This window comes from Petromyzon marinus, chromosome 4 (assembly GCF_048934315.1).
Source record: "Petromyzon marinus isolate PM22_M1 ecotype Great Lakes invasive population chromosome 4, UKy_Petmar_22M1.pri1.0, whole genome shotgun sequence".
NCBI classification, from domain to species: Eukaryota; Metazoa; Chordata; class Hyperoartia; order Petromyzontiformes; family Petromyzontidae; genus Petromyzon; species Petromyzon marinus.
In genome coordinates this window covers 18,039,325-18,061,033 of record NC_133670.1, presented here as the reverse complement: position 1 = coordinate 18,061,033, position 21,709 = coordinate 18,039,325, and the positions used below count along the sequence as shown (strand labels likewise).

The following is a 21,709-nucleotide window of genomic DNA, read 5'->3' as shown; positions in this document are numbered from 1 at the left end:
TTTCACTTGCATAGTAATTGTATTTTTGCATTTGCTATACAGCCAGATAATACGACAAATCGCTAACCTTAAAACGCCAGTCGTTCATAATAGTTGAAGGCGGTATAGTACTACAGTAATGGAGCAAGTGCAGAATCACTGAACCGGAATTGATAGCTTGAAAGCGTTTAGTGCGGGGCCCTTGAAAGTGCGGGGCCCGTAGCTACTACATATGTAGCTACTTTTGCTACGAGGATAATCCGGCACTGCTTCCAAGTTGTCCGGTACAAAAGCCGGACAAACACAATGTGTCGCCTGCGATTCCAATTGTTTACCAACTTACGGCAAGAAGCGCCGCCCGGTTTCTTTCGCGTTGTGCTCGCAGCCGTGGCCGCTGCACACGCGAAAAAAAATGTTTGGTTGGACTGTGCCTGCATAAATTTGTCTCTCTCAGCAAATATAATTCGAAAGATGAGTGGATACTGTCAATCAGAAACGACTTGGGTGTGCGACTGTCACAGGGCAGCAGCAGCCACTGGCTGCATTTGCCACATCGCACACGCAGCCCTGACGCCTGCAACACCAAATGCGAGCTCACGAGTAGAAAGATAATCGCAACACAAACACCCACGAAGGCACGTGAATAATAAACACACGGACCTGTGCAACGTTAAGGACTTGCGTATAACAAAGACAAAATACTCCTTACGTATAGCCTTAACAGACTGTTGGGGAAAGTGCAGTTAGCGAGCACCTCTGAAGGCCGGCACGGCACACAAGGGGGTGGGTGGCCGGCACCACACCCGGCCGCCTTTGTCTCCCCAGTGGCGATGTTTTTACACCACACCGGGTACTCATTTAAGGCTGAGTCGACCTAGGGGAGGCCCAGGACTGGTTAAATAATCGTCACTGGTGTTGGGCGTGAGCGGGAATCGAACCCGGAACGCCGAGTTCGTAGTGCAGCACGCAAACCGCTACACTACCGCTCCTCCCACTTGTGTATAGACACTACATGTACACACGCATGGACACAGATGTGTACACACACACAGAGTCATGATAATCGTCTTGAAGTATATTAGCACAAATACATTCGTACAACGAAGAACAACTGTCGGGACAAAACGCATTTTAATTTTACTCGCTGCGAAGTAGCTGTCATACGGTGTACAACAAACTCAAAACAAATTCCTTCTTGAGCTTCCCTCGACCTCATAAATATCCTTGGCATCTTTGTGAGGATCCGCACTCTGGAGTCGACGGCCGGGGTTCGAGATGAAAATCCTGGATCACCCATCGAGGCATCTTCATTTGCTACGCCAAGCACACGGCGTTTTACATCCACACGGAGGTGCAAGTTACTTAGTGTCGGCTGTCTTCCTCCGCCGGTCTCTCTTCAGTGTTTGGCTATGCAGCGCACCATACACACAGACACGGATTTCATGTGAATACTGCAGGATGTTTGGAGCGTTTGAAACAAACCCATCATACTGAGTTTACATTCAGAAGAATTATACAGTAACGCAAATTAAAGCTAATATAACGGTGCAGCCATGCAATTGCTTGCTCATGCTACTGTTGGCCCCTATCGTTTGAATATGGAAATTCTACCGCTGGCTAAGGCTCTAAATACAAGGTGAGCAATGCCTATTCTTTTTACTTGAGCAGGAAACCAATGGGATTTTGTTGTTGTAGTAATCGCATTGCACAGGTTGAACCCACGTTTTGCAAGCACGCAACAGCGGCTCACTAAGCGGTTGGCCACGGTCACGTCACTGTCAATAGTCATGCCCATTAGAGTCGGACGATTTATCGTGGAAAAGAAAAGTCTGTGGAGTGTTCTACAAGCGGGGCATTTCTCACGATGTATTCGAAGTGTGCCAAACGAAATAATGTCCACGAGGATTGATTCTCCAAGAAAGGCGATTAACTGTCCCCAAAAAGAATACCTACCCTCACGTCGACTGTGTCCCACTCTTCCTGGGCTGGATGTTCAGGGCAGCGATCCGATTCTCAATGTCGGACACCTGCAGTCAGAGGCGGGCCAGCCGATTATTGGGGAGGGTACATGCAAAGCAAGGAACGGAGCCCTCTTAGCGCTAACATTGTGTCCGTGCCAGGCTAGCTGCATGCACGATCCGTCCATGCATTCGCACGCACAGCATCACAAAATGTTGGGTGCAGAAGGCCGAGATGCGTAGCATTTGCATGTGGTGTACACAAATCGTGAACTCGTCAATTGTTATGAAAAACTAATCTTTAAATTTTACCAGGAGCTCTTTTTCAGAAGCGAACTGGCCATGAATGATAGCTTAACGAAGGCTTATCGTGTGGAAATTGATAGAAGCCAAATGCTCTAAGCGCATATTTATAAATGTGGAGGAAAAACCGGAGGACCCAGGGAAATTCCACGCCACCACGGGGAGAACATGCACACTCCAAATATACAGGCGTCAGTGTCGGGATGGAACCTACGACTTCTTGCATACCAGGCGAGGGAGTGAACATCTCGCCACCGCACACGATTCAATGTTGAGTGTCAGAGTCCATTTAAAATAAATGAATGCATTTCCTGCCAATACTATTACTCCTCAGAGAATTTCCCGTGGATCTGGGCCTAATTTATCACGGGAATATTCTATGGGGCACTGGTAAACTGAAGAAGGCACGTGTTCGGAGCTACAGCCAGAGTGAACAGTATACTGGATGTGGTGTGCTGGGTGCAGAAATAATTTCCAGATTGGCATGGCTGAAATTGAGCCCTGCCACGTTTCCATTACATTGCCATGTGGCATTGATAGTGATGTCACCTGTTGTATATGCGTTTGACTCCCATGAAGATAAAGATTCCCCGTATAGCCTGAGCAGACTGTTGGGGCAAGTGCTGTTAGTAAGGACCTATGATTGCCAGCACGACACACGATGGGGTGGGTGTCCAGCACCACTGGGGAAGACACCTTTGTCTTCCTCAGTGGCGATGCCTAAATATTGGACCAGTTACACATTTAAAGGCGAGTCAAGCTAAGGGGGGCCCAGGACCAGTCAAATATTCGCCACTGTTATTGGCTGAGAAAAACAATCTAAATTGGGTCGCAGAGCACGTAGCACAAGTGTGCTATAGCCAGTACCCGACCGCATAACCGCACAGACAACGCGCAGCACTGAGGACCTGGCTCTCGGCATCCTCCAGGTGGGCCTTGGTGCTGGCCATTTGGTTCTCGAGCTCGGAGAGGTCGGTGTCCGTGCTGTAGGGGCTGCTCGTCTCTCTGTTCCTTTGGCGCCACACATGCCGGCTCGCCCTGCCATTCCCTGGGGTCACCTGTGTACAACCACGAGATGCTAAGTGTTACGTTGTTAATGATGCCAGGCTTGGTGGTGCACACCTGTGTTTTGTTGGCAAGGGTTTGGTGGATCACGATTCTGCTATCGGTGTTGTGTCACGACATTGAGAGCATCCATTCACACCGCTCGCAGAGTAGTGCATCCCTTTGTTAGAAAACGGTCCAAGGAAGTGGATATCGGAGCTACCCCCAAAGTCACTTCAAGTGACATCTAGACCACTCGCTGGTTCAGCAGTTCCACTGCTGGATTATTTTTTTCTGCCTGAGGACGACCGCTTGTGTTGCGATCGAAACGTCTTGATATGTTATTTTTGTTTTAATTTATTTTATTTTTCTAACTACTTGACTTTACCGAAATAACCAAAGAGTATGGATTCCTGCAGTCACGAAAGCTTGAAATCAAGATTCACACAGTAGGGGGCAAGCACTTTCCCACCCACACTGCCACTTCGTGGTAGTGAGTTAAAATTCTTAATTTTCATAAGTGCAATTTATGTGCGGAGCCAAATGTAACTTGTGATGGGTTTTTACTTGTAGAGAATTCGTGACGAGTCTGAGAACACCAACTATGTACGCTTGAGAACACGGTTTAATCGCCAGCCGTGCCAGCTGAGCTCCCTGACCTTTGAGCCACTTTTGGTGCATTACGTAGATTCGTGAAACACCCAGTGCGTTTGGTTGTAAGGTGGCAGTACAGCAAGCGAGCAAATTAACTGTTCATGAGGATCTTTGCAGCTCATCCCCTTGTCTGTGTGTAGGCACTCAGCTCTCCTACCACACCGGACACTCGTTAACAATAAATGATGCACTATATCAAAGTACGACTTCTAATAAAAAGGCTTAAAGATTCGGTGAGGCTTTCTTGGAAAAATGGACTTCACACGTATAAGCAACGTTCCCTCAACCCACATCGCTATGGCCACTCAGCACCCCCCACACCACGTCTTTGTGTTAACGTTTCCACCTTGTCAACACGGCTTGAACCCTTGTCAACACGGGCCACGAGGCGCCTGTCATCTCAGTCCGTACGGCTGGTGGTCTGGGATGTGTAACTGAATGGGGAGTGACGTACAACCCTCTGTGACGAGGGGGCCGGAAAAATTTAAAACTACATTTTGCTGGCCGATGATGGACGTGACGGAGTTGATGGAGGCCTGACAGCTGTCAGCGTCAAGGGAGCGGTTGCGTCAAATATCTGTGCGGAGTAGAGACTTGTGAAAATTCAAACCACAGGGCCCTACAAATAATAATAAAAACATTAATTGTAATTTATCCGGTAAATATCAATGAAACAGCAATTGTCAGACTCTTTAAGAAAGTGGCGATCCCCAACGTCACCCTCCTTTGGATCGGCCGCTGTGTGTGAATTAATGTGCATAGGCCATCGTACACGATAACTTCCAAATGTACTTTGAGTTTTGGGTTTCGTCACGTAACTAGCGCAGCTTAAGGCCATTTACTTGATGAAACCACGTGTCACAAGTGCAGGGGTTATCGGCCACGGAAATTCTGAATTCAGCTCACAATAACTGCTTTAATCAGTGAAATAAAAATGTGTAAAACATTTTCAGAAATAAACTCCACGAGCGCAGTTGAAACGTGTGTTTTCAGCACCCAAAGAAGAGGTGGGAAAGGACTGACGATGTCCACCATCCCTTGCCATCACTTCGTCATGCTGGGCATGCACTGCAGTTTCGTTTCCAGTGTTTTGGAGGTCAGATGCTCGATGCATGCCATTTTAAAATGGCTGCCAATTAATCGAAATATTTTCACACATTTTTTTCGCCGTATAAATAATTTGCTTTAATAAATGAACCGCTCAAGCAAAATCAGTCGCGAGAAAAGGAAATATCATGTCAAAAAACACTGGGTTTTAATTTGCCTTTGATATATACGGAACTGTATTCCCTGATTCAATATTTTTTTCAGACCTCAAGCTCATTTTTTCTTGGTCCCAGAACATTAGCTGGGAAGCTTTGCTGTTCAATTTTATTCAATGCTCTGTGTACTCACCGTTGCGATTGAGTTTAAAATAACTAATGCAAGAGTCAGAGATGAAGAATGTGTGGTCCATTTTCGAGTTTGCCAGTTTCCCAAGTCACCTGTGCTGAGTAATATGGGAATGTGAATATACAGGTGGGAAATACAGAAATGCCTACAACTGGGATGGTGGGACTTGAGCAGATCAATCTGACTTTCAGCCACAGTCCATGCACTCCCAAATAACAGCCCAAGCCAGAAACATATTTAGTACGGAGATAATGGGCGCACAAGAGGATCTTCTCAGCTACGGTGAAAGCAACATATCATTCAGTGGGAGAAAAAAGAACAGCATGCCATACACTCCGAGAACAAAAAATCGACCTGACCGCATGCTGCGCAGCTTTGTCAGCAGAATACATCGTATTGTATCACGGGCACTTCCAAAAAGAGCATTCACGCTCATATTCTGAGTAAACAGGAAGAACGCGAGCTTATTGGAGAGGCCTTTGTTTGTGCCATTACTGGTACCACGAGGGACCCATAAGCCCACGGTGAGTGGCACTCCACAATCTCTGCAGCATTTCTAATTGATCCTCAAGGGCTATTGCCACTAATAAGCAACAATACGCTAGGAACAAGAATATACACACACACACACATACGAGCTGCTTCTACCCCAAGTCATAATCTTTTGGCATCAATGAAAAAGGGGTAAAAGCTGCAGTGTGTTAACCTCTCCCATTTCAGAATACTAACGCGTTTTGAAGTTAAATACGAGTTTGACGCTTCTCTGCCCAACAGCATTTCTTTGGATTTCCAACTGTGGCCTGAACATCAGAAGGAGTTGACGACGTGTGGGCCTCAGCCGAGTCGACTGGCGTTGCAGAGAGTTTATTTGTTCAGCATCGATTTGTGTTTTTTTTATTTCTCGTGTGTGCACGGTTGTTTTTGTTCGAATTTCTGGGGTTCTTTTTTTCGTTCCTGTACTTCATTTCGTTGTCTTTGTTTTTGTCGTTTTGGTGACCCAGGTCACCCTTGAAAATGAGACTGTCCTGCACTCTCGAGTTCTCACCACTTCGTTACACAAAGATAAAATAAACTTAATAACTCAGAGGCGGCCTTTCAAAATGCAGCATGATGCAAGGAAAGAAGAAAAAGAGTGCCCTGTATGTATATATGTTGAACTTCTTTCGCACCGTACGTAGCCAGCCATGCTAATTGGAGGTGCGGGGGAAGGACAACAAGCTAAATACAAAAAGCTATTCTAAAGAAATTAGTTTTCAACCTAAGTTTAAAAGTGCATAGCTCCAGTGGCTTCCTAATATCAGAAGGAAGAGCGTTCCAGACAGCCACAGAAGGACACTTGAAAGTGCGTGATGCAGTGACCATCTTTGTTCATTGGTTAGCCAAACAGCGCTGCAAGAATTAACCGGAGTTTGCACGATGGTTTATGCTCCTTGACGACATCAACCCTGCAAGTCAGGGCCAACATCGGTTCGTCCCAACCACGTCCACGCGGTGTCCCTGTGCGTACGTGCTGCAACGTGTCATCAAAATACCAGGCGACATCAGGAGTGGGGTTCCCCTAGTATATCCATTTTCCTAACAACACCCCCATAATTTACATCAAGGCCAAGTGCAGCCCAGTTTCAGCTTATATGTTATTCAAACTGCTTTTTACATTATATTATAAAAAAAATATATAGAAAAAAATGGTTGAAAAATTACTGCTGAAATCTCAAGCCAATTCTTCACGTGCAATCCATTGCTGCACAGTGCCTGAACCGGGACCGCCTGGCTTGAAAGTTGAAAACAATTTCAGAAGTTTGTGTGGAAATGCCCATAACAATTCAGCTTTTTGAACTTTGGGAGTACGGTTTTCTATTCACCAAAACCAAACATGCGCCACAGACACGTGATCTGGGAAGGACGCGCTCTGTGCAAGGTGCGAAACGCCGGGTGTGTGCCGTCATCGCGCGAGGCTGCCTGCCTGCATGGCCGGCTTCCACTCTCCTCGCCACCTGTCGCCGTCATTCCTCCGTCGGGGCTCGCCCTGCATCTCATCGCCGTCATCAGAAAAGTCACTCAGTGGTTCCGTCGACTCTTCAAATCGCCGGTACAACGGATGCCCTGCCTCGTCCTCCCTCTCCACGTCGTCCTCCTCCTGCTGCCCAAATGGCTTGCGTTGGTGCTGCTGCGGCTGCTGGTTCCGAGCCGTGGCCCAACCGTTATCCATGGGGGGATCCGGTCGGTCATCTTCAAAGGGCGGCTGCGCCGAGCCGCGGTTCTCCTTGTGCTGATTAAAGGCGTCCTGAGATTGGTAAAAAAAACCCCACAGAAAGCGAAGAAGGACGTGTTAATGATCTGTCTCATTCATCACACAAAGACACAAGAGATTGGTCACGAGGTCGGTTTCTGTAGCGTGACTGCATTGAGGAGAGTAGGATAACCACCCACCCCCGGACTGCCCTGTGGGAACAGTGTTTTTCACTTTCTCAACTGACCTGGTGAAATTGGATATATTTTTTTGCAACTGTGCAATTCTCAACCGTGCCCCCCCCCCAAGATCATGCGCACGGTATCTGCCAAACGTTGCGTTAATTAAGCGAGAGAAAAAAAGTAAATAGCACCCAGAGTTTCCAAGGTCAGGGTCACGTACCTCATCCAGAGCCACAGAGCTGCCAACTCGGCCTTCCAGCCGGTACAGGCTCTGCTCTATAGCAATCAGCCGCTTGACGAGGAGAGGGAGCTGCAGGCAGGAGGGGAAAGGTCAGACCACAGCAGAAGGACACCCGGATTTCAGAGAACCCACAGAAACACCGGCCTGAGCAGAGCAAGGTTTAAGCAGCAGCAGCAGCAGCACCGCAACATTGTCACCATGAATCGTAGCACCAACGAAGGCACGAAAGAGAACAATCACCATCAAAGAAGTCCCAATTATTACTTCCCAACAGGCGAAGATTGACTGCAAAGCTGTGAATAGAACACAGCTGTTACCAATTAATGAGACACTCATCATGTGCTGTAGTGGAGGATCATGAATAATTAGGATGTAATTTACAGACAGGATGTGTAGGTATCTCTATGTAAAATAAGCTAATTCCATGTGCGGAGTTTGAGGACAAAGCGAACCCCTTCCCCCCAAATGTAGAAGTCAACCTGCACTTATGGCTGATTCTCTAGAACATTGCCATTTATGGGCCGTCGTGAACGGATTCAAAATCTCTACATGCATTTTAAACGACTTGGTAAATTTTAGGGGTTCTTCCATGAAGTGAAACAATTTAAACTGTTGCAAATTATGAGGCAAGGGAACTGAAGAATGTTTTTTTAGCAGAAACCACTTTTCCATCCAATTTGTGTGCAAAAAATTAAACGCCGCTGATCTTGTCACTTTCTACAAATGACCTTGCTTCCAATGATTTTTTTTATTTAAATAAGGGGTAATTATTTTTAACAAGTTATTTGTAAAATTTATAGAAATGGGAAATGTATATTTTGTATCATGAATACATTTATGATGAAGTGAATAATTTAAAACTAAACGTGAGCCCCACGTGACGGATACCAACGAATGACAGTTACGATTGGGAGGCTACTGCAAGAGCAATGCATCAATCAGAGCACATGACGCCAGCAGTGGCTGTTAAACTGACACGATCCCATTATGGAAACTGGGAAGCTACTCAAACTCTCCGAATTAAAAAAAAAACATGGCAAAAATCTGATTCCAACAAGCTATGTTATTGCTCCCACTTCCTCACGGTAGCCCCAATGATCGGCGACATCAGCCCGAGCGTCACCGCAATGCATCGGTCGCGTCGCGTACAACCGGTGACACCTCTGCCTCCGTGCGCGGTAGCCATGCACTGTTCGCTCCTCCCCCTGTGGCCATGCCTGGTTGGAGGTGTAGAGCCGCTCGTTGCTGCCCAGGTGCGCCGCCATGGCCTCCATCGAGGCGGTGAGCGAGCGCGTCGGCCGCTGCTGCTGCTGCTGCTGCTGCCCGCTCCTCCGGCGCCTGGGCCTCGTGTCCTCCTCCGGCGGGAACTCATCCCGCTCCGAGTTCTCAGCCGAGTCTGCAAGAGGCCGGGACAGTGCCGACCACGGCGGCGGCGGCGGCGGCGGCTCTGCCAGCGCCCGACCGGACTCTGAGTCGGAGGATCCAAAGCGGGCGCGGCGCGGCCCGTCCGCGTCCTCCCGGGAGCGAGTCCTCGCCCGTCCGCTGGCGCCGCCGTCGGTGAGGCGACAGGAGCTCCGGCGTGGCTTAGCCGCGCGGTGCTGCGCCGAGAAGCCGTGCTCGCCGGCCGAGTCTGCGCGAGAGAAAACACGGGAGAGGCGACGCGGGAGTGACGCAGACCGACGGTCAAAATCCCCAGGTCGCATCAGACCGCGGAAGCTAAGCAAAGTTGAGCCTGGTTAGTATTTGAACAGGGCACTGCATGCGGATGTTACTCCCTCATATGCATGGGTCCTCTGGTTTATGTCCACACAGGCATCTCATGGCCATCTCGCAGGCCAGTGATGTCAGGGACCGTCACACAATTTCTTCGATCCACCAATGCTCGCCTCCAAATCGCTGGATCCAAGCGTGCACCACCACTGGCCCAGGATTTGACATTTAGGGTGACATTTTCCTCTTGATACCAGTCTTTGGAATTCCTCGGGCCGTACCTTCGGACTCCATGATCAATTCCGGTCCATCCTCCATCACTTTCCAGTTGCTCACAATGAAGTCTGACCGTGCCCTCTGTAATAAAAAAAAAAGATGGAATAATATTTCAGCAAGTTTCAACACAACACAAACAGCAAGCCAATAACACCTCGAACAGAGGTAGGCAACCAAATCAAGAAGAGGCATTTTTCCGAATGCGGTATAAAAAATCCCTCAATATTTCAAGAGCCGCAATGCATGTAAATACGAGGCGGTCCTTATTAAATAGCGTCACTCCTTAAAGAGCCTCATGCAGCTACGGAGCCACAGGTTACCGACCTCTGACCTAGGAGTTGACATGCAAAAGTCGTGTGGCGAACGTCAAGCCTGGGCAACGCACATATTAGAGGTGCGACAATGCCCTGATTCACAACACATCAAATTGTGCGTGTGAAAACGTATAATAATTATTATTCATTTATTACAGTATTTCACAACACTGTGTGAGATGGCAATGACTTGGAAAGACCTTCACTCAAGAGTAGATGGCTACGGACGATGATAAATGGTACTTTGGTTTGAAGTTTGATCACTTGATCCCCAGAGTGCATCGTAAACGTTCAAACAGTGCGGACTCTTAAATCCAATCACATCACCAAAATCGTGACAATCATCAAACCAGAGCGGGCTGGCATGATAATAATAATTGCAGGCCTAGGGGCACAGCGGAGCGAGAGAAAGGGTCGAGGTGATTAAGCCAAACGCAGCTTCGTTTCCCCATCCATGCAAATTACCACTCGACGCGTGGGTGTTGTTAATGGTTGAAGGACAGAGGTTTGGACATGAATTTCCAAGTGCTGCCACGGCATGCAGGTGCATTGTTATTACACTGTCAGGAGAGAGATAACGAGCCCTAATTGGAAATGCAGATAATTAGAAATGTGCCTGCACGGTGATGCGAATTCTCGGGCGTCAAGAAGCGTCGGCTGCGAGTGTGTCTGGGTTCGCTGGACCCTCGTTTACAATCTCACACCCATCATTCCAACCACAGCGCAACCTGCACGTTGCCAGCCCTTTACGCATTGCTCAGCCATTCAAATGCTATTTTAGGATCGACGCACGCCGTAAATGTGCAGTGAGAGAAACGGTACATCCTGATGCCATGCGATATTCATTTGAATCTAAGTCACTCAAAGGCTCCTGTGAGTGAGCGTATCTCATGGAAAGGTACTGCAGGAACCTGGCCAAAGTGCTTATTACACCATCAATCGTCGTATTCCAATGACCAAATCACCCTAAATGTGTCCAATCTCGTCATATCTCTGATTGCACACTCGGTTGCGCATGCATGATTAGTACTTGGAAGTGAAAATCTCTGAGAATACCAGGTGTTGTAGGCTCGAGCAGCGAGGTAGCCAGGAGGTGTAAGTGCAGCAATGCACTCTTGAATCTATCATCTGTGCGCAGATTTGAGTGCATGGTAGGTTTCCTTGAGCAATTTAAGTTTTCTACAACAAGCCAAACACTCGGTTATGAAACTGGCTAGACAACCCAATGCCGGACCCTCCTGAAAAGGAGTCTCGAGACTATGTGAGGCCTTTCTTGCATAAAACACTATTATTATTGTTATTCACGATTGCGGGCTTGGGGGCACCTGTGTCTCGTCTCGCCATCCAGAAAGGTGACGCTGTACACAGAGGGCTCGTCTTTGTGGTAGTTTTGATTCTGCATTTTAAAGTGGTGAGATGAACAATCATCTTTCAATATCTGAATAATAGTTGTTATGATTTTTTTGGAATATTGTGATAAAAAAATCCATGAACAGGTGTAACTAGCAATTAATTACAACCAAACAATTGCTCCATTAATGTTTTGGACTGTTCTCCAGATTAGGCCCACTCAAGAATAGCACTTGTAAAGGAGACATTATTTTGCAGATCTTTGGTGTTTTGCTCACCTTTCTACTACTTTACCTTCTTTAAATAACTTCAATAAGTCACCAAAAAAGCTATCATTATGACCGATAAGAAAGGTCAGAAGGCTTTGGAAAGGACACCTCGCTCGCAAGAAGGGTTTATGGCTCGTTGCCACTCTGTCGTTGTTAACCACCTTGGTTGTTTGCCAGTTGCGTCATAATTCACTGCTCAAGGCGATGCACTTACATGCGGTTCTCTCTTCTTCTGACATTGCGAGATGTTCTTCTCCCCAAGATATGTCCCTTTTTTTCGTCATCTTCATTGTACCGGGACATATCGTGGGCAACACTACAATAAGGAACGGCATAATAGCATCCCGTGCTGGCGAGATGTTAACTACCTCGTCTGGTATGAAGGAGGTGGTGGGTTCAATCCCGACCCTGACGCCTGCTGTATATTTTGAGCGTGCATGTTCTCCCCGTGGTGGCGTGGAATTTCCCTGGGTCCTCCGGTTTTCCCTCCACATTTATAAATGTGCGCTTAGAGCATGCGGCTGCGATAAACGCCCACGCGATAAGCCGCTTCGTTTACCTACCACTTGTGGCCCGGGTCGCTTCTGAAAAAGAGCTAAATCGCTCCGGCGAGCCTTACCTGGTAAAGTAAAAAAGAATAGTTTATATAGCAACAACAACAACAACAATAATGATGATGAGGCAGGCAGCTGACCCTGAGCGCGGCCTCGTGGTACCAGTCGGTGCGCGTCGCGTTGAACACCTGCTCCGACGCGGTGCTCGGCACGGAGAGGCGCCGTGAGCCAATGCGCTCGCGGCTCCACTCGACCGGTGCCGACGCCTGCGAGCTGCGATGGCGCCGCATGAGCTGCGGCGAGAGGGCACGCGCGGTTTAGAACGGTGGAAAAGGCGTCACGTACGCGTGGTCGCCACGCTGGCCCCACAACGGCACCTTGTTTCACGATAGTTACGTGCGTGTCGAACTTCTTTCGCGCCGCGCATAGCCAACCGCATTAATTGCAAGCGCGGGGGAAAGGGGAAAGAACCTTCACACAAAAAGCAGTTCTGAAGAAATTCGTTTTCAACCTAGATGATTTAAAAGTGCATAGCTCCAGCGGCTTCTTAATATCGGAAGGAAGAGCGTTCCAGATGGCCGCAGAAGCGCATCTGAAAGTGTGCGATACTGCGACCGTCTTTGTTTATTGGCTAGCCAAACGCCACTGCGAGATGGTTCATGCTCCTTGACGAGGTCAGTGTAGGTGGGAGGATGGGCGTTCACCAAAAGTCAGGGTGGGGTGGGACACACACGATACAGTCAATGTGAGACAAACTTTAAACAGGCGTTTAATGCTGGATGACGATATGATTTGCGTTTGTCCATTGTGCATTCTGTTCTCGCTGCGACGTTTTGTCCAGCCCCCCTCCAACTATAACTATTTATAGTGGTGGCTGCTGGCCACCACCACACCTAGCCACCTTTATCTCCCCCTGGGATAATGTTTACACACTCAATCGTGTACTCATTTAAAGCTAAGTCGACCGAGGAGAGGCCCAGACCTATTTGATATATCACTCGCCACTGATGTTAGCCGTGGCCAGGAATTTAACTCAAATTGCCAGGTGTGAAGCGCAGTACATTCACCACTGAACCACCACTCTCCCGCACGACAAAGAAATCATCTGTAGCCTACATAACCTCTTGGGGCAAGTGCTCTTAGCAAGCACCTTTTAAGGCCAGAATAGCGCACAAAAATGGTTGTGTGGCCAGCACCACACCCAGCTGCCTTTTTCTCCCCGGTGCTGATGTTTACACAATCCACCAGGTATTCATTTAAGGCCAATATTAACCTCAAGACTGAGCCCAGGACACATTCAGATATCACTGACCACTGCTAAGATCAGTGACCGGCCATCAAACTCAGGTAGCCGGGTTGGTTCTCTATGCGAGCACCACTGCGCCACCTCTCCCCCCACACACACATATATACAGTATATGCAATCCACAGGCAGACAAAGATCCCTATTTAGCTTAAGAGACAAGCGGGGGTGGGGGGGAATGCTGGTTAACGAGCACCTGTTATGGCTGATGGAGCACATGAGTGAGCAGGAAGTGTGGCCAGACACAGGCATGCTCGGTTGTCTTTATTTGCCAAGTTGTGGATTTCATTACACCGCTGTCCCAGGTACTAATTTTAGGCTTAGATCACCTAGGGAAGGCACAGTCCAGATTTAGAAAGCAATTGTCACTCCTGCTGCTGCTGCTGCTGTACACCATGGCCAGGAATAGTTCCGCGTAGCGGCCTGGGTCAACTTGATGCCGTTCAACGCGCAGTGGCGCACACAATGACTCGAAAGATCCAAATGTGCCTTTTGAACCGATGGCCCCATTTTAAACACAATAATTACCACACGGTGGTTCGCAAGAAGTGTTTTGTCATGCATCGGTTCGTACGTCAAACAGGTATTGATTAGTTTGTAACCTCTTGACATTCGGTCAGGCTGTGCACAAAAAAGATCAACATCCGTGCCACACAAATATCCCTCGTTGAAGCCACGACAAATGCGTTGGGGTCTTTAGTAGTTGCTGCTAATTGAGTTATTGGCGACCAGTGCGTTGCCTTGATTTTTTTCCTCCCCTGAATGTGAATCAATTCAGTCGTTGGATGCTGTCCAGCATCAAGTGGCAGGCAGCAGATATCAATTGTTGTGCTCAGCGCTTCCATTCATCTACCAGTAAACACCAAAGTCTGTTGTTTCAAATAATAGATGATTAGTAGTCGTGTAATGATTTGCCGATGAATCATTACCGTGATTCATCGACAACTTCGGTTGTACGTCAGTCATCCACAGAAAGCAAAATTGGTATGTTTTTGCAGAATTGAGGGAGGGTTCAACATGACTAAAATTAACCTCAGAACTATGATACGGATTGTGAGTCATGTATGACATTTGACCTAGACATTCAACAAAAACTGGCCGTGCCTACGAACCCTACTAGATTTAATGCACCCTACCAGGGTTTTCCTTGAGCAGACTGACTAGGCCGCAAAAGGTTAGAAGAGATCCACTAATATCTACGTGTGTGGAGGTACGTATAATCTTTGGGCAGTGGGGAGAACTGAAACTTAGAAATATAATACCGGCATTTAAAATATTTTAAAACTAAACTCTTTTTTTATTTTACCTGGTAAGGCCCACTGAGCTATTTAGCCATTTTTCAGAAGCGGCCCGGCCACAAATGACAGCTCAACAAAGTGGCTTATCACGTGGAAATGTATAGCAGCAAAATACTCTAAGCGCACATTTCCAAATATGGATGGAAAACCTCAGGGGTTGGGATTCAACCCATGGCATCTATATACCGGGCAAGCTACTTAAAATCTCGTCACTGTGGCACCATTAATATTACTGTTTTCATATTACTGTATTGTATTTATTATTAATGATCGCGGGGTCAGGGGCACCTTTGTAAATAGTTTTGCATACAAACAGTTTTGCATCTTTCCCGAGGGCATCAGGTGATGATTACCCGCACCTCTGATCAGCACACTTCTTTTTGCACCGGCTACGTACGGTGCAGAGGAAGTTCAACATACATACATACCTGCTGGTAAATGGTCGTGGTGAGTTCCTCGGTCACCTCGATACGATGCTCCTTCAAGAACTGGAGCTCATTTTGTGCCTCCTGTTGTACAGATGTTAGTTCCCCGCGTAACAAAAAATAAAAAAAAACATCATCAACGCACATCCAAGGCAACCGTCAAAAAGGCAGTTAGAGTGTGTGGAGAGTTACACACACGCAGAGCCTTCGCTGAACACAGGTGTGTGTATTAGACGGATGCGTCCTTTATCCGCTGCAAAAGCATTACGAGCAGAGAGTGTGTGAGTACGGTCATATAGGCAGGCTGAGAACACACTTTGCAAAGATGGCTTTGGGTTAATGAAACAATTTCGAAAGGTGAACACAAATGAACCCCCAGGTGCTCTTGTGATGTGTTGCCCACAACGGTATATTTTATATTTTTTCAATTTTGCTTTTCGTTATTTTAGCCAATTTTCCACAATTTTATCCAAATTCTGCTTTTGACATCAAGCCATGGGATGAACTCCCACAGAGCATTGCAGCAATTCGTGTGAGAGAATGGCCAACAGAAGTGGATGAAACAGAACTACATCTGACTTCCCCTCAAGTCACCTTCTGATCTACACAATAAGGCATGTCGCCTGACAGCAAAGTTTAGCGCAGAACCAAAATTTTATATCGTGCGGGTTTTCTTTGCGTATTCCTTGGTGACGGGCTGAGACCGTCAACTTACTGTGCTTGAGAACAAACTTTAATCACAGACGGCTTTCGGGATTCAGCAGATCAGTGCTCTGACCACTGAGCCACCCGACCACCAATCCCGAAGCCTTTCATAGTCTCCGCTCATTTCAATTTTACGAAATGTGCACTGTGATCGTAAAAGCCCCTGGCCATGATGAACGGCCCGTGAGCGATCCGAAGATCGGTAAACCTGCACGTGCTCCATCACCGCTCGAGTGAGCGACTCTGGGTCCTCACCAGGCTGTCGGCCTCAGCCTCCGCGGTGTCCACGGCATCCTGCACCGCGTCCTGAGCCATGCGCAGGGCGATCACCCACTCCTCCGACATCTGCGTGTCTGTGCCGACACCACGCATCCACGGTTAGCGCAATGCTCGTTACGCTCCACCCCCGTACCATGATCGCCACGGCTATCCACACAAAACTCTCCAGCTTTCCATATGTAACCAGTCAGCAGTTGCCCAGTTGCCTGTTCAGCAGTATCACATCCAGTCGTCGTGGGAATTGAGGAAAGGTTAGTAAAGCCAAAAATTTGGATCACAGTTGTGCAACAGAGCTGGCTTTGGAGGAATGGACGATTGGGTATGGAGTGATTTTTTTTTGTTACGCTGGCACGAGTGAACTTTGGTCATGAAGAGGTCATGGATGTACGTGATGAAGTAGCGGGGCAGTGGTTAGCGCATTGTGCCACGAACCCAGCGGTCCGACTTCGATTCCTCCTCACAACCAATATCCGTGGCGAATATTTGAACCTGTCCTTAGCCTCCGCTAGGTTGACTCCTCAGCTAGGTTGACTCAGCTAGGTTGACTCAGCTAGGTTGACTCAGCTAGGTTGAGTAGGTGGAGCGGTGTAAACATCAGCACTCGGGAGACAAAAGGCGATTGGGTGCGGTGTTGGCTACCCACCCCCCTCGTGTGCCGTGCCGGCCTTAATAGGTGCTCGCTAACATCACTTGCCCCAACAGTCTGTATAAGGCTAAACTGGGGATCTTTGTCGTTTTGGTTTGGTAACTGCATTCGTAAACACCACAATCGTGAAGGTTTCCAAAATCAATTACAATATGCTCGAAACTCACTCAGAGTGGCAGTGTGCACAATACATGCAACGTCTCCCGCATCATTTACTTACCCCTACTACCACTTAGACCCTCTCACTCATCGCCTTAATCACATCCCGACCTGACGACTGCAACTCTCTGCTCCAGGTAGCTCATCTCCAAATGCGATGCCAGATATCTCATCCGCATCCGTGAATGAGACCACATCACCCCAAACCCTCCACAGTTTCCCTACCCAGTCCTGGATCAACTTCAAGATCACACTCACTGTCTTTGAGACCCATCCATGGACTCTTCTTTCACTCTACTCCTCTCCACGCACTCTCCGCTCCAGCAACCAAGGCCTTCCTATCAAAGCCTCCAGTCAATAAACACTCTATATGAGGTCACTCTTTCCTCATCTGAAGTCCCCCCCCCCACCCAGGGTCTGGAAATCCCTTAAATCGTCCCTGCTTTCGACTCCCCTGCTCCTGTTGGTTCTATTCGGTAAAGTCACGTAGGTAAAAAATAAAATAATATAACAAAAATCACGACGTTTCGGCCACAACACAAGTGGCCTTCATCAGGTGAAGGGACCGTGCTGTCATGAGGACAGCGTTGGAGTGAAAACAGCCAAGCCCAGGTCGCGTCCTTTAAGCTGTGTGGGAGGAAGCAAAAACGCTTTGACAAAGGAATTAGCATAAAAATGAGCATGATGTACGTAGGAGGTACATGGACCATGATGGACCAGGCGCGGGTGGGGACCATAACGGACCAGCAGCAGGGGGGAGGGGGAGTAGAGTGAGTGAGTGGTGTGAGTGAGTGGAGTGAGTGGAGTGAGTGAGTGAGTGGAGTGAGTGAGTGGAGTGAGTGAGTGGAGTGAGTGAGTGAGTGGAGTGAGTGAGTGGAGTGAGTGAGTGGAGTGAGTGGGTGGAGTGAGTGAGTGGAGTGAGTGAGTGGAGTGAGTGGGTGGAGTGAGTGAGTGAGTGGAGAGAAATAAGCAGCTGTTAAAGTTTGGGATACCACTACTTGAAAAAAATATACTGTACCAGTGAAAATTTGTTTAATGTTTGGTTTGATTTAGAACATCTTTCCAATGATTGCTTAATTCAACCGAGAGGATGGTTTCAAATTAAGCAATCATTGGAAAGATGTTCTAAATCAAACCAAACATTAAACTAATTTTCAATGGTACAGTATATTTTTTTCAAGTAGTGGTATCCCAAACTTTCACAGCTGCTTATTTCTCTCCACTCACTCACTCCACTCACTCACTCCACTCCACTCACTCACTCCACTCACTCCACTCACTCACTCCACTCACTCACGCCACTCACTCACTCTACTCACTCACACCACTCACTCCACTCACTCACTCCACTCACTCACTCCACTCACTCACTCCACTCACTCACTCCACTCACTCCACTCACTCACTCCACTCACTCACTCCACTCACTCACTCACTCCACTCACTCCCACTCACTCACTCCACTCACTCACTCCACTCACTCACTCCACTCACTCCCACTCACTCACTCCACTCACTCCACTCACTCACTCCACTCACTCACTCACTTCACTCACTCACACCACTCACTCACTCTACTCCCCCCCCCCCCCCCCCCGCTGCTGGTCCGTCATGGTCCCGACCCGCGCCTGGTCCATCATGGTCCATGTACCTCCTACGTACATCATGCTCATTTTTATGCTAATTCCTTTGTCAAAGCGTTTTTGCTTCCTCCCACACAGCTTAGAGGACGTGACCTGGGCTTGGCTGTTTTCACTCCAATGCTGTCCTCATGACAGCACGGTCCCTTCACCTGATGAAGGCCACTTGTGTTGTGGCCGAAACGTCGTGATTTTTGCTATATTATTTTATTTTTTACCTACGTGACTTTACCGAATAGAACCAACAGGAGCAGGGGAGTCGAAAGCAGGGACGATTCATCCTTGCAGTCACAAAAGCTTCAAATCTAGAATACAATAAATATCCCCCACCGTCTCCAGGATGACCGTGTTCGACTGTTTCTGTGCAGCGTCTCGAGATGGGGTTCACACAGGAGCTTTATAAATACAAATTGTATTTTGTATTCGACTGCTAACACATTTCCAGAACATTTAAATGTTATTTTCAGCGCTCTCTGTTGTTGTTATTATTGCAGCGTGCACATGTACAAACTCACTCTTACTGTGCAGTGGTCCCCTGTGGTTTATTTTTGCTGACATGTAAATTGTGTCATTGGAACATGCACATGTGGTAATGCAATGCAGTAATTCTGCATGTTTATTTTATACATTTATATCTGTGTGTTATGTGTTTACCAACCGAGAACACCAGTGGTCCAATATGAATGTCAATGGTTATACACGACCAAAATAATATTTCATGAAAGTACAGTGTTGTTCACAAACCAAAAAATTACTTCACAGCCATTTGCCAATTCACTGCTGGAAGAAGCCCTCGCCACACAATGTGGGTCATGGGTGTTGTTCCACCAGATGTTACCACGCCCGTCACCACAGGTTGGTTAAGTATGGTGTATGCATGTATGCTGAACTTCTTTCGCACCGTGGTGTAGCCAACCGTGCTCATCGGAGGTGCGGGGGAAGGGCAACAAAGCAGACACACACAAAAACTGTTCTCAAAAAATGAGTTTTACATTTTGAGGATTTAAAAGCGCATAGCTCGAGTGGCTTCCAAATATTGGAAGGAAGAGCGTTCCAGATGGCCGCAGAAGGGCATCTGGAAGCGCGCAATGCGGTGACCAGGGACCGGTGTTACTGTACCATTGCATAACATAGTTGACCTACCTGGTTTAATTCGCTTATATCCTCCATTTTCAACATTTTCAACAGCTTCTGCGATTTGCAAAGAAAATACAACGTTTTATTAGAAATGCACATTTGTAATTGTATTAATTTCAGTTACAAAAAAAAAAGGTTGCATAAACGCCCACGGAAATCTTACAATTGCTTCCTGCACCTCCAATGAGCACGGTTGGCTACGCACAGTGGCGACAGAAGTTCAACATACGTACGTGCACACACATCCACGGAATGCGTGGCTGATTAAAGTCGCTTTTGTACTCTACATCCGTGTTCATCAGGCATTGCTATTGCAGTGTTGTTCGTGGAGTGTCCACATTTCCTGGGGCCTTATCCTTGACGTGTACAATGGCACACACATAGGTCTCAAGAACGACCTTGACATCCATCGCACACACGCCTCGTTTTTAAATCATAAAAGAAATTTCAACAACAAACACACACACACACAAACAGCCATCCTCCAATAAGTGTAAGAAACTAAATATTATTAGAAACAAAATGTCCCTGGCTGGCTATACAAACATTTACCTAATACAAATCATAACCTTACTCATGTTCACCTCCAAAATTACATTCCCTTTCCGTAACCATCTCAATAGTAAATGTCATTTAATGCATCCTCTCTCCATGGAACGTCGAGCCAAGGGCTCGCGATTTAGCAAAAGAAATACTCTTAAGAACGGGACATAATAGTACAATTCAACGCCAGCAATGATCAATCCCCTGCTGGATGAAGAGCACAAACAAAGCCGTCGCCAGGTCTTACGATTTTTTCCACGTGCTGATAATTATCCGGCTATCACCTGCACACAGAGCTGCTTTCATATCTCCATCTGCTTGGTGGACGTGCCCTGCAGTGAAACATTTCATGGCTCCTAATGTCACTATTCTTAAGTGTAAAATTAAAACGTCCTTAATCGTTGCTTCTAATACCCCTGCAGCATTCATCGTGCAGTGAATCTTATTCCTCCTGGTTCTTCTTTCGCACGGCTGCCGATGCAGATGCCGAACGACAACTGCAGTTTCACAATCAGCTGGCCAAGCCAGATGACCACGTCAGCAGCAGCGGGAGCGGGCACCGTGCAGTGAACGACTTGAATTAACTCGAACTTGTTCTTCCATCATCTGCGTAAGGGGAGATAATTCCCTTACGCCCAGAGTGTGACTTGAATTCGCAGGCGGAGGGATGAGAGACCACGGAACCTGCGCGTTCAAGGGAGGGCCTTGCGCGCCACCTGCTGTCGCGTCGTGGTGGCTACTGACGCCAACCTTGCGACAGCGCCGAGTTCATCCAAATTGCCACCACCGACAAACGCGCACCAAAGGATAATTGAGAGGGAGGCTTCCTCCCAGCGGCTGCAGGAGAGACGGACGGAGGCCTCTGGGGCAGGCCTAACTCGCGTTGTCTCTCGTGAGAGCCCCGGCGCATGAAACCAAATCCAGGCTCAGCCAAGCTCATGGCACCGTGGGGTGGGTTTAACTCGCGGTCCGTTCATGAGGGCGGGCAGGCTGTGTGGCATGGATATATTGTCGGTGCATGAGAAATTACTAAGGGCCCAGTAGCCTCCTGTAGACTAATGGTGTCACCACACTTCATCTTACACTTGATACGATTAGCACGGTTGGCTATGTACGGT

The 21,709-nt window shown here is 47.7% G+C and overlaps 1 protein-coding gene across 2 annotated transcripts; it reads right to left on the bottom strand.

The window, feature by feature from the left end:
• Positions 1-1,033: 1,033 nt before the first annotated feature.
• LOC116938553 (uncharacterized) lies at positions 1,034-20,265 on the bottom strand. 2 transcript variants are annotated; one of them, XM_076059518.1, is made up of 11 exons: positions 20,055-20,262; positions 16,443-16,540; positions 15,486-15,566; positions 12,597-12,749; positions 9,975-10,050; positions 9,201-9,613; positions 7,963-8,052; positions 7,294-7,614; positions 3,149-3,298; positions 1,933-2,006; positions 1,034-1,386 (listed from the first exon to the last, which is right to left on the bottom strand). In XM_076059518.1, the coding sequence occupies exons 2-10, from the start codon at positions 16,530-16,532 to the stop codon at positions 1,935-1,937; spliced, it is 1,446 nt and encodes a 481-aa protein (XP_075915633.1). In that variant the 5' UTR covers positions 16,533-16,540; positions 20,055-20,262; the 3' UTR covers positions 1,034-1,386; positions 1,933-1,934. The 2 variants fall into 2 exon arrangements, with proteins under 2 accessions (XP_075915633.1, XP_032801711.2); XM_032945820.2 differs by lacking the exon at positions 7,963-8,052 and having other exon boundaries at positions 20,055-20,265.
• Between the last annotated feature and the right edge of the window lie 1,444 nt (positions 20,266-21,709).

Bases quoted from the DNA above. Each gene is read 5' to 3' on its own strand.
- LOC116938553 (XM_076059518.1), bottom strand. From the start codon at position 16,532: ATGTCGGAGGAGTGGGTGATCGCCCTGCGCATGGCTCAGGACGCGGTG. The intron at 12,750-15,485 runs GTATGTATGTAT...CTCTCGCCGCAG, and splicing joins CCACGACCATTTACCAGCAG to CTCATGCGGCGCCATCGCAG. The intron at 7,615-7,962 runs GTACGTGACCCT...TACCAATCTCAG, and splicing joins GCTCTGTGGCTCTGGATGAG to GACGCCTTTAATCAGCACAA.